This window comes from Gossypium hirsutum, chromosome A01 (assembly GCF_007990345.1).
Source record: "Gossypium hirsutum isolate 1008001.06 chromosome A01, Gossypium_hirsutum_v2.1, whole genome shotgun sequence".
Taxonomy (NCBI): domain Eukaryota; kingdom Viridiplantae; phylum Streptophyta; class Magnoliopsida; order Malvales; family Malvaceae; genus Gossypium; species Gossypium hirsutum.
Genome location: NC_053424.1, coordinates 67,426,946 through 67,439,573, shown reverse-complemented (window position 1 = coordinate 67,439,573; position 12,628 = coordinate 67,426,946). Strand labels below are relative to the sequence as shown.

Genomic DNA, 12,628 nt, shown 5'->3' with positions numbered 1-12,628 from the left:
AGCAAGAGAGTTTTAGAAAACTCAAGAAAGTTTTAACTGAGGCCTCTGTATTGATTCAGCCAGTGCCTAGGAAGGAGTTTACGGTTTATAGTGATGCATCGCATGTAGGCTTAGGTTGCGTATTGATGCAAGAAGGAAAGGTGGTTGCATATGCATCACGAGAACTTAAGACTCACGAGGCGAATTACCCAACCCATGATTTTGAGCTAGCTGCGGTGGTGTTCGCACTTAAAATATGGAGGCATTACTTGTACGGGGAGAAGTGCATAATTTATTCAGACCACAAGAGCTTGAAGTACCTCCTTACCCAAAAGGAGCTAAACCTTAGGCAAGATAGGTGGGTGGAATTATTGAAGGATTATGATTGTACGATTGAATACCACCCTGGCAAAGCGAATGTGGTAGCCAATGCGTTGAGTCGTAGGGCTAAGATAGACTTGAGAGCTATGCTCGCCCGTTTAAGTTTGTTGGATGATGGTAGCTTGTTAGCTGAGCTTCAAGTAAAGCCAGTGTGGGTAAGCAATTAGTGGATGAGACTTTGAGTGCTCGTTTTAAACAAGTAGAGAGTGGGGAGACATCAGACTTTGGGATAAATAGTGAAGGAGTATTGTGTTTCCGTGGGAGACTGTGTATACCAAAGGACGATGATCTAAGGCAGTTTGCTCTACAGGAAGCACATAGCGGTCTCTACGCAATGCATCCTAGCAGAAACAAGATGTATCAAAATTTGTGTGAGCTTTATTGGTGGCCTGGACTTAAGTACGAGGTTATGGAGTTCGTGGGTAAATGCTTGGTTTGTCAAAAGGTGAAAGCGGAACATCAGTGCCTTCAGGATTGCTTCAGCCAGTGAAGATTCCACTCTGGAAGTGGGAAAGGATCACTATGGACTTTGTTAGTGGGCTACCCTTGATGCCTGCTAAGAAAGACTCGATATGGGTTATAGTGGATCGGTTAACCAAGTCTGCCCATTTTGTACCGGTTCGTATCGATTACTCGTTGTAAAAATGGGCTACGCTGTATGTGGCAGAGATTGTAAGATTGCATAGAGTGCCAGTCTCCATAATATCTTATAGGGACCCAAGTTTCACTTCACGATTTTGGAAGAAGCTGCATGAGGCATTGGGTACTAGGTTGAATTTCAGTACGGCTTTCCACCTTCAAACTGATGGACAGTCGGAAAGGGTGATCCAAGTATTTGAAGATATGTTGAGGGGATGCATGATTGAGTTCCGAGGTAGCTGAGAGGACTATTTACCGTTAACCGAATTCGTGTACAACAATAGTTATCAAGTGAGCATTGGGATGGCTCCATACGAGGCACTGTATGGGTGAAGGTGTCGATCCAACATGTTGGACGGAGTTGGGCGAACGGAGAGTTTTAGGCCCTGAGTTAGTAGCCGATACTGAGGATAAGGTAAAATTGATTTGGGATCATTTGAAGGAGGCCTCGGATAGAAAGAAGTCGTATGTTGACCTTAAGCGTCGAGAGATAGAGTATGCCATGGGAGACTCAGTTTTTCTTGAGGTCTCTCTGTGGAAGAAGGTGTTAAGGTTTGGACGTAAAGGAAAGCTAAGCCTAAGGTTCATTGGGCCATATCGGATTGCAATGCGGATTGGGCCAGTCGCTTATCAACTGGAATTACCTCCTGAACTAGGCCAAATCCACGACGTGTTCCATGTTTCTATGCTGAGACGGTATCGTTTAGATCCTTCCCATTTCGTGGTGATTGAAGAAATCGAGGTCAAACCAGACCTAACTTTCGAGGAAGAGCCCATACAAATAATTGGTCGTAATGTTAAGGTACTGAGAAGAAAGTCTGTTCCATTAGTCAAAGTGCTTTGGTGTAATCACAAGGTTGAGGAGGCTACTTGGGAACCTGAGGAAGCTGTGCAACGTCAACATCCTCAACTGTTTGAATCAGGTGAATTTTGAGGATGAAATTTCTTTTAGGGACGTAGAGTTGTAACGCCCCAAAAATCCCGAAATCCAAAAATCCTGAAATTCAGAATTTTCTTTATTTTCGATTTTGATAAAAATTGTGTTTAATATTCTTATCCAAGCGATAATTTTAATAGGTCTTAGATAAGGTTGAGTTTGAATTAAGGGGTAGAAGAAATTATAATTTAATTATTAAAAGAATCAGGGCTAACAAATAGGTGGGCTTTTGAATAAATGAAGAAACAATTGGACACAAAATGAGCCTGTGGTGGAGTGGCTAAGTGACGCCACATAAGGTGTAGTGAGGTGGCGTTCATAGCTAGCAAGGGGGTCCAAGGTTAGAATCCTAGATTAGTATTTTTAGATTTTAATTTTGGCCTTCTAGAAGGATGGAAGTGGCGTGAAGATGGACTCCAAGGGGAGTGTTCAGAAGAGAAAATTAAGGAAAGGATCAAGGGGTTATCAAGGAGAAAAACGAGGAGATGAGAAGTGAGGAGTAAGTGGAGTCGAATTGGGAGCTTGGGCTTGAAGAATTTGGCTATAGGGCTATAAATAGGTGCCGAATGGGAGGGTTGAAAAGCTAATGACGAATTTCCCTTCACTTTGTGCCAGAGACCCTTTTCTCTAAAAAGCCGAAAACCCTTTTTTATTCTCTTCTTTCTTTGTCCCGAATTCCTTTCCCTCCTCTACTCAATATTTTCTTTGCTTTAGCCGATTCTTCTTCCTCTCTTCTTTGGTGCTGAGTAATCAATTGTTTCCATTCAAATCTCTAATAGCCGAATACCCTTGGTGCTGCCACTATTCTTTCCACCTAGTCGATTCTAATGTAAGTGTTCGCGCTCCCAATCAATTTTTGATAAGTATCGAGTATTCGGTCCCTCACTTCTTTCTAATCAACTTTGGTAGGGAATTAGTGTCAGATCTCAGTTTTGGATTCCTGTCGATTTGCTCTTCAAATTTGAGAAATATGCGTGTTTAGTGATCAAAGTAAAAGCTAGTAAAGGCTTGGCGTTCAGGTAAGGTTAAGGTGAGATTCCGGCTTTTGGTAAAGTAATCGATAAGTACGTGTGATTAATCTTTGAGTGATATCAATTGTAGGTTTGGGCTAAGGAGATCGCATCACGCTTGCTTACCAGGTGTGTACATACACTGCACACACATTATGTATCGGCAAAAGCTGAAATGCTGAAAAGCCAAAATGCCGAAATGTCAAAAAGCTGAAAGTTTGGCTACGGTAGTGTTGTGAGTGCGCGAACACTCGTAAGAGGGAGACCGATAGGTTGCCTGAGGCCCACGGGCGTTTCTGTGGACTTGGGTTGTGATTTGGCCATATGGGCCGAAATGGGCTAAATAGGGCCGATGGGCTGTTGGGCCCATAATAGGCAAAAACTGAATGTTGATGCTATGTGATAGGAACTTGTATGTGAGCATGAATATGAATGTGACTGGGCCTAACGGGCCATAAAAATGTGATTTGGGGCTAATGGGCCATATGAATATGATTGGGCTTAGTGGGCCAAATACAGGTATGTGAAATTGTTTGGGCTTTGTAAGGGGTTATAGGCCTAGTATATGATATCCACATAAGACTAAATAATATATTGCGACTGTGGATAGGTCAAAGGGGTTAAGGTGTGGCAATGGGTATATGGATGTCTAGGATTGGATCTAAGGAGAGCTTGGTACTTAAGCGGTCTTAATGACCCACCTCCTCTTCTCTGGAATCCTACCTGGTGCATAGTATTTGTTCATCTTAGCTCGCGGGACTTGTTAACGGGCCAAGGTAAGTGAAAACCATAATTAAGGAAAAATTTCTGAAACGCCCCTAACGGAAAAAAATGACTGAATTACCCCTAGGTGCTGAATGTAAGTTTTATGGATGTAACATACATACATATGATATTCTGCTTAGGTTGCATATGGGTGGGAATTATGGAACGGAGGAAGTATATGAGGATCGTATGGTTGCTTGACAATTGTGGATCCACCGACGGCTTTTAAAGCCCAATATGTAAATGAAGGTAGTTTCGCAACTGGGCTACCATGGTGTGTGGGTTGGGTGGGTCGATATTTATGTCCCTACATAGTGTGACGGGGGACAAAATTGGTGTGTAGCGGATGGATAATTTGGATGGGATTGCATTGCATGATTGATGAATGATTTTTTTTATTTTGAATGCTTATTTTTGCCGAAGGTTGTACACACTGAGTTTACGAAAACTCACCCCCTCTTTTATTTTATTTTCAGGTGATGCTCAGTAGAAGGTTCGATGTTTGGAGGGACTCTGGATGGCCAGCTAGCAAGATGTTTTGGACTTGGGTTTTTTTTAGCATTTAAGTTTATATTTCTTATTAAGTATGTTTTAGACCAGATTGTAATAAGGTTTTCATTATGTTATTATTATTTAAATTATTGTTATTAATTTTCACTGTAATTACAAGAAGTTGAACATGGGTTTTCTAAATTATAGTGTGTTTCTACGTTTCCGCAATTAAATTCTTAAATATTAAGTTTTCTTAAATCAAATGTTTTAAACAAGGTTTTCGCAACTGAAAGGTGTTTTTTTCCTAAAAGTTAATCAAGGATTCTTTCAATTTAAGGGTTTTCAATGGAAACACGGTTTTCGCTAAAACACTTCAATGTGACACACCAGATTTAGCCATAGCGTCTGGGCCGGGTTTGGGGTGTTACAAACTCCTTGACATACTCGGCCTTTTTCTTCGCATCTACATGAATAAATTGATCGTTAAGTAAAGGAACTAATTCCAACAGAGTCAAAGGATTAAATCCATAAACAATTTCAAAAGGAGAAAATTTAGTCGCCGAAAAACTGATCGATTCGATATGAGGTAAGCACTCCTCCCACGACTTTAAGTTTTTTGGGATAATGGCTCACAACAAAGTAGGCAACACTCGATTAACCACCTTTGTTTGTCCATCCGTTTGCAGGGTGACAAGTGGTTGAAAATAGCAATTTAGTCCCGAGCTTCCCCCACAACGATCTCCAAATATGACTCAAAAACTTTGCGTCCCGATCAGACACTATCGTACTTGGAATTCCATGTAGTCGAAAGATTTCCCTAAAGAAAAGATTAGCAATATGAACAGCATCGTCAGTTTTTGTACATGTAATAAAATGTGACATCTTTGAAAATTGATCAACTACAACATAAATAGAATCCTTCCCTGTTTTTGTTCGAGGTAATCCAAGGACAAAGTCCATTCATATATCAATCCAAGGAGCTTTGGGTATAGGTGATGCAAACCCGGTCACATCATGTTATGACCTAACTCCACAACATTGAGAATGGCCTAAGCTCGAGGGCCCAAGTGCAAGATGAAGCTTAATTTCAGCTCAATAAGCTAAACTTTAATGTTCTTCAGCTCATATAGCTCGAATTCTAGCTCAACTTAAGCTTAATTGAGCTCATGTCTATTTTTGATGCTTGCGTCTCTAGTTGCTTGAATAATTTCTAGTTTTAGCTAAATTTAGTTCAGCTCCTTTGAGCTCATACTTAGTTCTTTTAGCTCATACGCATAATTGCTGGAACAAAATAAATGTGTTATTAAATTAGTTAATTAGCTTAGCTCATAATTATGTTTAGCTTAATACATGGTTTTAATATGTTCCAGCCGAATTTAAATGTGTCTCATTTAGAACATGTTTTTAATTTGTTTAGCTACAGCAACATTTAATATATATCTTAATTTATTAATTTGTGTTTAATATGTCTTAGTTACTAATTATTTTAATGTGTCCTAGCTGAATGCATGATTTTTAATGTATACTAAGCTGCCGAATTAATTTGTCCTAAAATTGAATTAAATTGCTAAATTAATTTAGGTGTAGGTACATTGCTTGGGACGTCATAAATGAGCTGATGGTTCAGCTCTTCAAAGCACCACTTTGTGGACTTTGTAAGAGTATGCCCAAAGATCAATCACGAGATGGTTGTAATAACATACTTGGTTTATCATGTTTATTAATAATAAGGTGTTGTCATTATTATTTCAGTTTCTTTTCTGTGTGCATAAATAAACTGTTTTATAATAATGTCCTGGGAATAATATGATTATTCTTAAAAGATCCTTAGTCAAGTATTATTGTTGGCTAGGACAATAATAATGCATTAAGACTAACATGTAGTTGATTGATGATAAAGAGTTGTCATTGATATGGAGTGTCAGAATCAATGCATGAATATGTGTGGTAGAGAACAACATATTGGATTGGCCCGCTATAAGTATGTTTCTTGGATTATTATGTAATTGTCACAACATTACTCATAGTGATTAATATGCATATGATCCTCATACTTGAGATCATCTTTATCCCAACATCGTGAGTTGTATATTTTGATACAGTCAAACAAATATCGTAACTGGTTGTTTTATAAAGACTGATGTTGGATATACCACAATCTATGTTGAGGGATATAGTTGATCAATATAGGATAAGTCCCTCCTACATAATGGGAGTAATATCTCATGCCACTTGATTGAGTGAGGCTAGAAATGCATGGCCATGCTCAAATAAGTTGATATGAGATGTCATACTTATTTGTGTATCATAGTCTACTCAAGGTATCAAGAAACATGGGATGGACTATGCAAGTGTGACTATTCTATGACTTGTGTCCATTCCAAAGATATAGGACTTAAGGATTAATGCATGAAAGGTTATGTCAAATCATGACTTCTTGTAACTTAGGTAGCATTGATGCATTGCTAGATGCCACTCATTGTTTGTAACATTAGATTCGTTCTAATATTACTGCTAACGTTACAAGAACCTATAGGGTCACACCCTATGGTTGAAATGAACGAGGTAAAACATAGTTGGTATATTGCTTGGTTGTCACATGAATTAAATTATTATAGAATTAATTTAATTGGGCAATCAAATTGTTTAACATACTATATGTACAAGGATGTTGTACACATAATCAGAACATAATTTTATTGATATATGAATTTAGTTCGTATATAAGTTTAAATAAATATAGTTTACCGAAATCTTTATTATAATTAATGTAATTATAATTTTTCGGTTAAACATTATTATATTTATTTGAATGATAATTATTATGTTCGGATTAATTTTAATGAATTAAAATTCGTTATAAATATATACCAATTAAGAGGGAGTTATATATAGAAAGGGTAAAAACCCTAAAAAGTATATATAAAACTAGCCCGAAAATATGCAAGGTTGTCTAGCAGTCGTTTAGCAAAATACTCTCTGAAAATAGTTTTCTGGGATTTCTACCGTTCATTGTCAATCGGGTGGACTACGTAGAGGCCGACATCGGAAAAGGTTGCAGCTTGGTTCGATAGTGGTTCAGCATTCCTGTTGCCTAGGCGTCGCTGTCTACTCAGATTGAAGTTTCGATAATTTTGAAACCCTTTTTATCACCCCGATTCATTCCTTACACATGGATCCTTGGTTTGGATCGCCAGAATGTTTTAATTATTTTATTTTTTCATTGCACCTTGGAGGCACTGGCGTTCCAACAGACTTCAATGACCAAAGCTACGCTACTGTTCATTTTTCCCAAAGTGGCCGATTAGCTCCCCAAAGCTCCCTTGAAGGCTTTCACACTAGCTGCATATTCCGTTCACATTACAATGCTGTCTAGATTTTTGTTTTCACACACACAAGGCTGTTTGCATTTGGTTTCATACTTGGGTGACCATTACAATACTCAAGCTACAATTTAAAGTTCCCAAACTATTTATCTGAACAAGAAACTTCAATTAAAGCCATTCAAGCAACTTGGCCGACTCTTACCAAGACCTTTTCAGCTCACCATTCACTTCCATTAATGTCCAACTGAATGTAGGCTTCTAGATGTTGTCCATTGGTGTCTCCCATGCTACGAAACTTCAAGGAAGCTTCCAAGGACGTTCAAGAAACTTCAACGAAATTTCCAGCCCCGTTTAGGTTTTATTTGCTGTCCATTCAGCTTACTAAAGTGCCTATTCGGCTCACCCATGTAAAGGCTATAAATATTTAGCTTCTTTGATGTATTTTAGACTTTTTGCTCATTATTGAATGTTTATAACATTTGTGATTTTTTCAACTCTCTTATTTCATTTTAGACTTAGCGTGACTTATCTAGCTTGCTAGTGGCGTCATTCTGTTTCTTTCGAACTTATCACTCATTCTAAGTATGGCGTTTTACCAAATTTATACCTTTGGTTTCTACCTTTTTAGGTAACGAGTCAAGGTCCACCTTAAGCGACTTATAAGTCTCAGGTTAATACTTTACATAGTAGTGGTTCATTCTTATCTTTAAGTTCATCTATCCATCCTATCCAACACCTTAACTACTTTGTTTCTTTGTTAACAACTTTCACCATCATTTATTTAGCCCTTTGAACCCTTTTTGTTTCCCAAAAACACTTACTTAGCTGAATCCATCCATTGCTTAAACTAAAGAACAATACTTCTCCATTTTACGATCGGGCAACATAAATGACTCGAACCATTACCGAGGCGAGTTCATATCAACAGGGAGTGGCATGTACAACCCATGTGGTTGAATCTTTGATTTGGCCTTCTTGCACATCATACAATGCTCACAAACATGTTCGACGTCCCTTTTCATCCTAGGCAAATAAAAGTGTTCTTGTAGCATCGACAATGTCTTGCCTACACCGAAGTGTCCCATGAAGCCCCCGTTATGTGCCTCATTAACCAGCAAGTCCCGAATGGAACTTCTCTTGGTCCACATTGAGTCCCTCCTAGCTGACCATGAAACCTAGAAAAAGAACCTTGTCAGAGCAAAACGTACACTTTTTAAGTTTAGCATATAAGGTCTCCTTTCGAAGAACCTCCAAAAAAGATTTAAGGTGTACTACATGCTCGTTCAAGGATTTGCTATAAATAAGTATATCATCAAAGTACACAACACAAAACTTACCAATGAATAATCTTAATACATAATTCATAAGTCTCATTAGGAGCGTTCGTTAGGCCAAAGGGCATGACCAACCACTCATACAAACCATGTTTCATTTTAAGGTCGATCTTCAAAAATAACTTGGCACCACTTAGTTCATTGAGCATGTCGTCTACGCCTGGTATTGGATGCTGATATTTTATGGTGATTTTGTTCATAGCTCAGCAATCAACACATATGCACCACGTTCCATCCTTCTTTGGCACCAACAAAATGGGCACGGTGCATGGACTAAGGCTCTCATAAATGTAGCCTTTTTTAATAAGCTCATTGACTTGCCATTGGAGTTCTTGGTCTCTTCGGGATTAGTCCGATATGCTAGTCAGTTTGAAATGATAGCTCTGGGCACGAAATCGATTTAATGCTCAATTCCATAAAAGGGTGGCAGCCCATTTGGAATTTCTTCCAAAAATACGTCTTGGAAATCCTGCAAAAGAGACACAATAGAAGAGGGCAGGTTCTCAGGTAATTCATTAGTGCTAAACAAGCTTTCCTTGTACATGAGCACAAGGACAGATTATCTCAACAAAAATGCCTTTCGTACATCACTTGCTTTTGCGAAAACATTCACTTTCTCACATTCTTTTTCTTTTCTCGAATTCTTTTCCACAATCTATGTAGAGGGATATAGTTGATCAATATAGGATAAGTCCCTCCTACATAATGGGAGTAGTATCTTAGGCCACTTGATTGAGTGAGACTAGAAATGCATGGCTATGCTCAAATAAGTTGATATGAGATGTCATAGTCTACTCAAGGTATCAAGAAACATGGGATGGACTATGCAAGTGTGACTATTCCATGACTTGTGTCCATTCTAGAGATAAAGGACTTAAGGATTAATGCATGAAAGGTTAATCACAAAAGGTTATGTCGAATCATGACTTCTTGTGACTTAGGTAGCAATGGTGCATTGCTAGATGCCACTCATTGTTTGTAACATTAGAATCGTTCTAGTATTACTGCTAACGTTACAAGAACTTACAGGGTCACACCCTATGGTTGAAATGAACGGAATAAAACATAGTTGGTATTGTGTTTGGTTGTCACATGAATTAAATTAATTATAGAATTAATTTAATTGGGCAATCAGATACCGAACATATTATATGTACAAGGATGTTGTACACATAAGGGGAACGTAATTCTATTAATATATGAATTTGGTTTGTATATAAATTTAAATAAATATAGATTACTGAAATCTTTCAGTATGTTTTGTAATAAATAAAACTTGATGGGCCATAAAAGGTTGAAAGGATATTTTATAATTCATTTAGCAAAACGTTGAATGATGTATGTTATTTTTGAAATGCACGGTGTTTGAAATGCTTAGTTATAGCTCGATGACCCATTTGACAAAAGGTTGTAATTTTATAAATACTGCCTGTGTGTCATGCCTTACTACTATTCTCTTGTATTTCTCTTCTCATCTTACTCCCTCATATGAAAAATGAGTTTTTGAATATTGTAATTTGCTAAAGTTACTGTGGACTAGACGAGAAGGAAGATGGGCCAACTAATGTGGACCGACAGCTTGTGAAACGGCTTACACCTTTAGGTTTCCTTTTGGTTCTCCCATTGGCTTAGGTTGAACCACCATAGTTTATGGGCTATAACTATTGCATTTATTTATTGCTTTATCTATTCATGTATGAGATGCTATGGATGTCTAAAGCATGCAAATTTGGTAATAATAAACCCCATTGATGTGAGCACACCCGGGGCATCCTCGAATGCACACCAAGGATCTATTGAGCTGCCAAAAGGTCCCATGACCCGAGCTCGAACCAAGCAACTTCAAGATGCTATATCAGCCTTTGTGATGCGCATTTGGGAAGATAACCAGCTCTATAACATTGGAGGAGCTAAGAATAACTCCTTGAAGACTCCATGCACCATTTTGCAATCTGACCTCAGCTCCTCTTCAGCTCCCCCATGCGCCATTGAGTTCCCATCAGCTCACTTGAGCTCATTTTAGCTCGTTTGAGCTCGAATTTAGCTCGTTTCAGCTTATTCCTTTTTCATTTCAATAAATTAAGTATTAATCTAGCTTATAACTAAGTTTGTTACAGCTCATGCCGAATTCCCTAGCTCAATTTAGCTCACTAAGTGTTTTTGACTATTTGAGCTAGCTGAATTTATTATAAGTTGACTTATAATTATTGTGTTCAAATTTAGTTAGTGATATTAAGTTATTTAGTTATTATTTTAAATTATAATTTTATGAATAGTTGTGTGTTATTTAATTATGTTATTTAATTATGTAGGTTAGCCGAATTTGGAAGATACATTCATGGCATTTAATGCAAGGTGCATGAACGGGAATGTTCATTGAACGGGAGGATACATGCATGGACCGGTTCAATGTTTGGAGGACATACATTCATGTACATGGAAGGTTAATGCATATTGAAAGGTGTATCTCCCTTGGAAGGCACACATGCATGAATGGGGGTAATCAATGCAAGTGCATGTATGGCTAGGTTCAAGGCCCTTTCCAAGTTCCATGTACAACCGATGCATGTGGGAGGACCCTTGGAGTTTCCTAAGCACCTATTCAGCCAAGAGACACCCTTTGGGAGTTTCATGCATCCCATGGCCGAACCTAGACAATCCCATTGGCTTCCAAAGCTTGCTCATACATGAAGCTGCCCATTCACCTCCCATTCGGCCGAACATGGACAAGGACACCATTGGTCATTTTTCTAGAAGGTTCATGTCTTAATTTAGGTTCATTACTTAATCATTAAGTTCATGAATGGACTATTCGGTTAGCATAAGAAACTAGTAGAAATAGTTTGTTGATTTCATTTGTAAAGGACTTTTGCCAAATTTGTTAATGAACATTTGTTCTTGTGAGGTTGCTTCCTCTCATATCTCGTACAAGTTTCGAAAGACTTATCTGGCTTGTGCTAGTGGCATCAATCGTCTTGTTTGAACTTATCACCAATCTTGGTGTGGCGTTCACCTATCCATCTATCCATACTTCACCTTAACAATATAGGAACCAGGGTGACACTTCTTAGTGTTGAATCATTCCTGACGTTGAGTTCATTTTTCCATCCCCCATCTTTCAACTTTCCTTCTTGTAACCAAACCGACCCATTTATCCATCACCCATCTTTGCTACACATAACCGAACCTATTACTAAACTTACCCTTCTTGAAACCTTCCGCTTATTCTAATCCATTATTTTACTTTTATTACTAAAATTCGAGGCACGAACGACTCTCTCGAACTATGATCGGGCAACTACGTGAATTTGACTCATCTACCCGGGCCGGATCACATCACCCATTAATTGATGAGATCAATTAAAAGATTAAATGAACTGAAGTAGACCATAATTGGTGAGATACAACAACTTTAATAAAATCTCTCTATTAAAATATTAAGTCAACATGGCCTTCCAATTTTTTCCCTCGTTAAGGCCTCGATCAATACTATGTAGTTTTTGCCAAAGCAAAGTACTAGTATTTATCTTGGTTAAACGCGAAGAATAAACAAGTGATATTCGCTGGTTAAAAATTGGTTAATGACTTAACTAGGTTACTCTAATAGGATTAGAAACCTAGAGGCAAGTAATTTGGATAAATCATAAGATGATTAGAACAAGAGTTGTTCACCAAATTGTAGGAGTTACATATGATATAATTAGTAAGTGTTGCTTACCTAAATAACCATAATCTTGAGAGTAAAGCCAAAGCTGACTTAAGAGG

At 38.0% G+C, this 12,628-nt stretch overlaps 1 protein-coding gene across 1 annotated transcript; it reads left to right on the top strand.

Moving 5' to 3' along the window:
• The first annotated feature begins 1,324 nt into the window (after window positions 1-1,324).
• LOC107941953 (uncharacterized) lies at window positions 1,325-10,886 on the top strand. The gene is made up of 3 exons (XM_041088276.1): window positions 1,325-1,922; window positions 10,404-10,466; window positions 10,654-10,886. Exons 1-3 carry the CDS (start codon window positions 1,325-1,327, stop codon window positions 10,884-10,886), a joined length of 894 nt encoding a protein of 297 aa, XP_040944210.1.
• The last annotated feature ends 1,742 nt before the right edge of the window (window positions 10,887-12,628 follow it).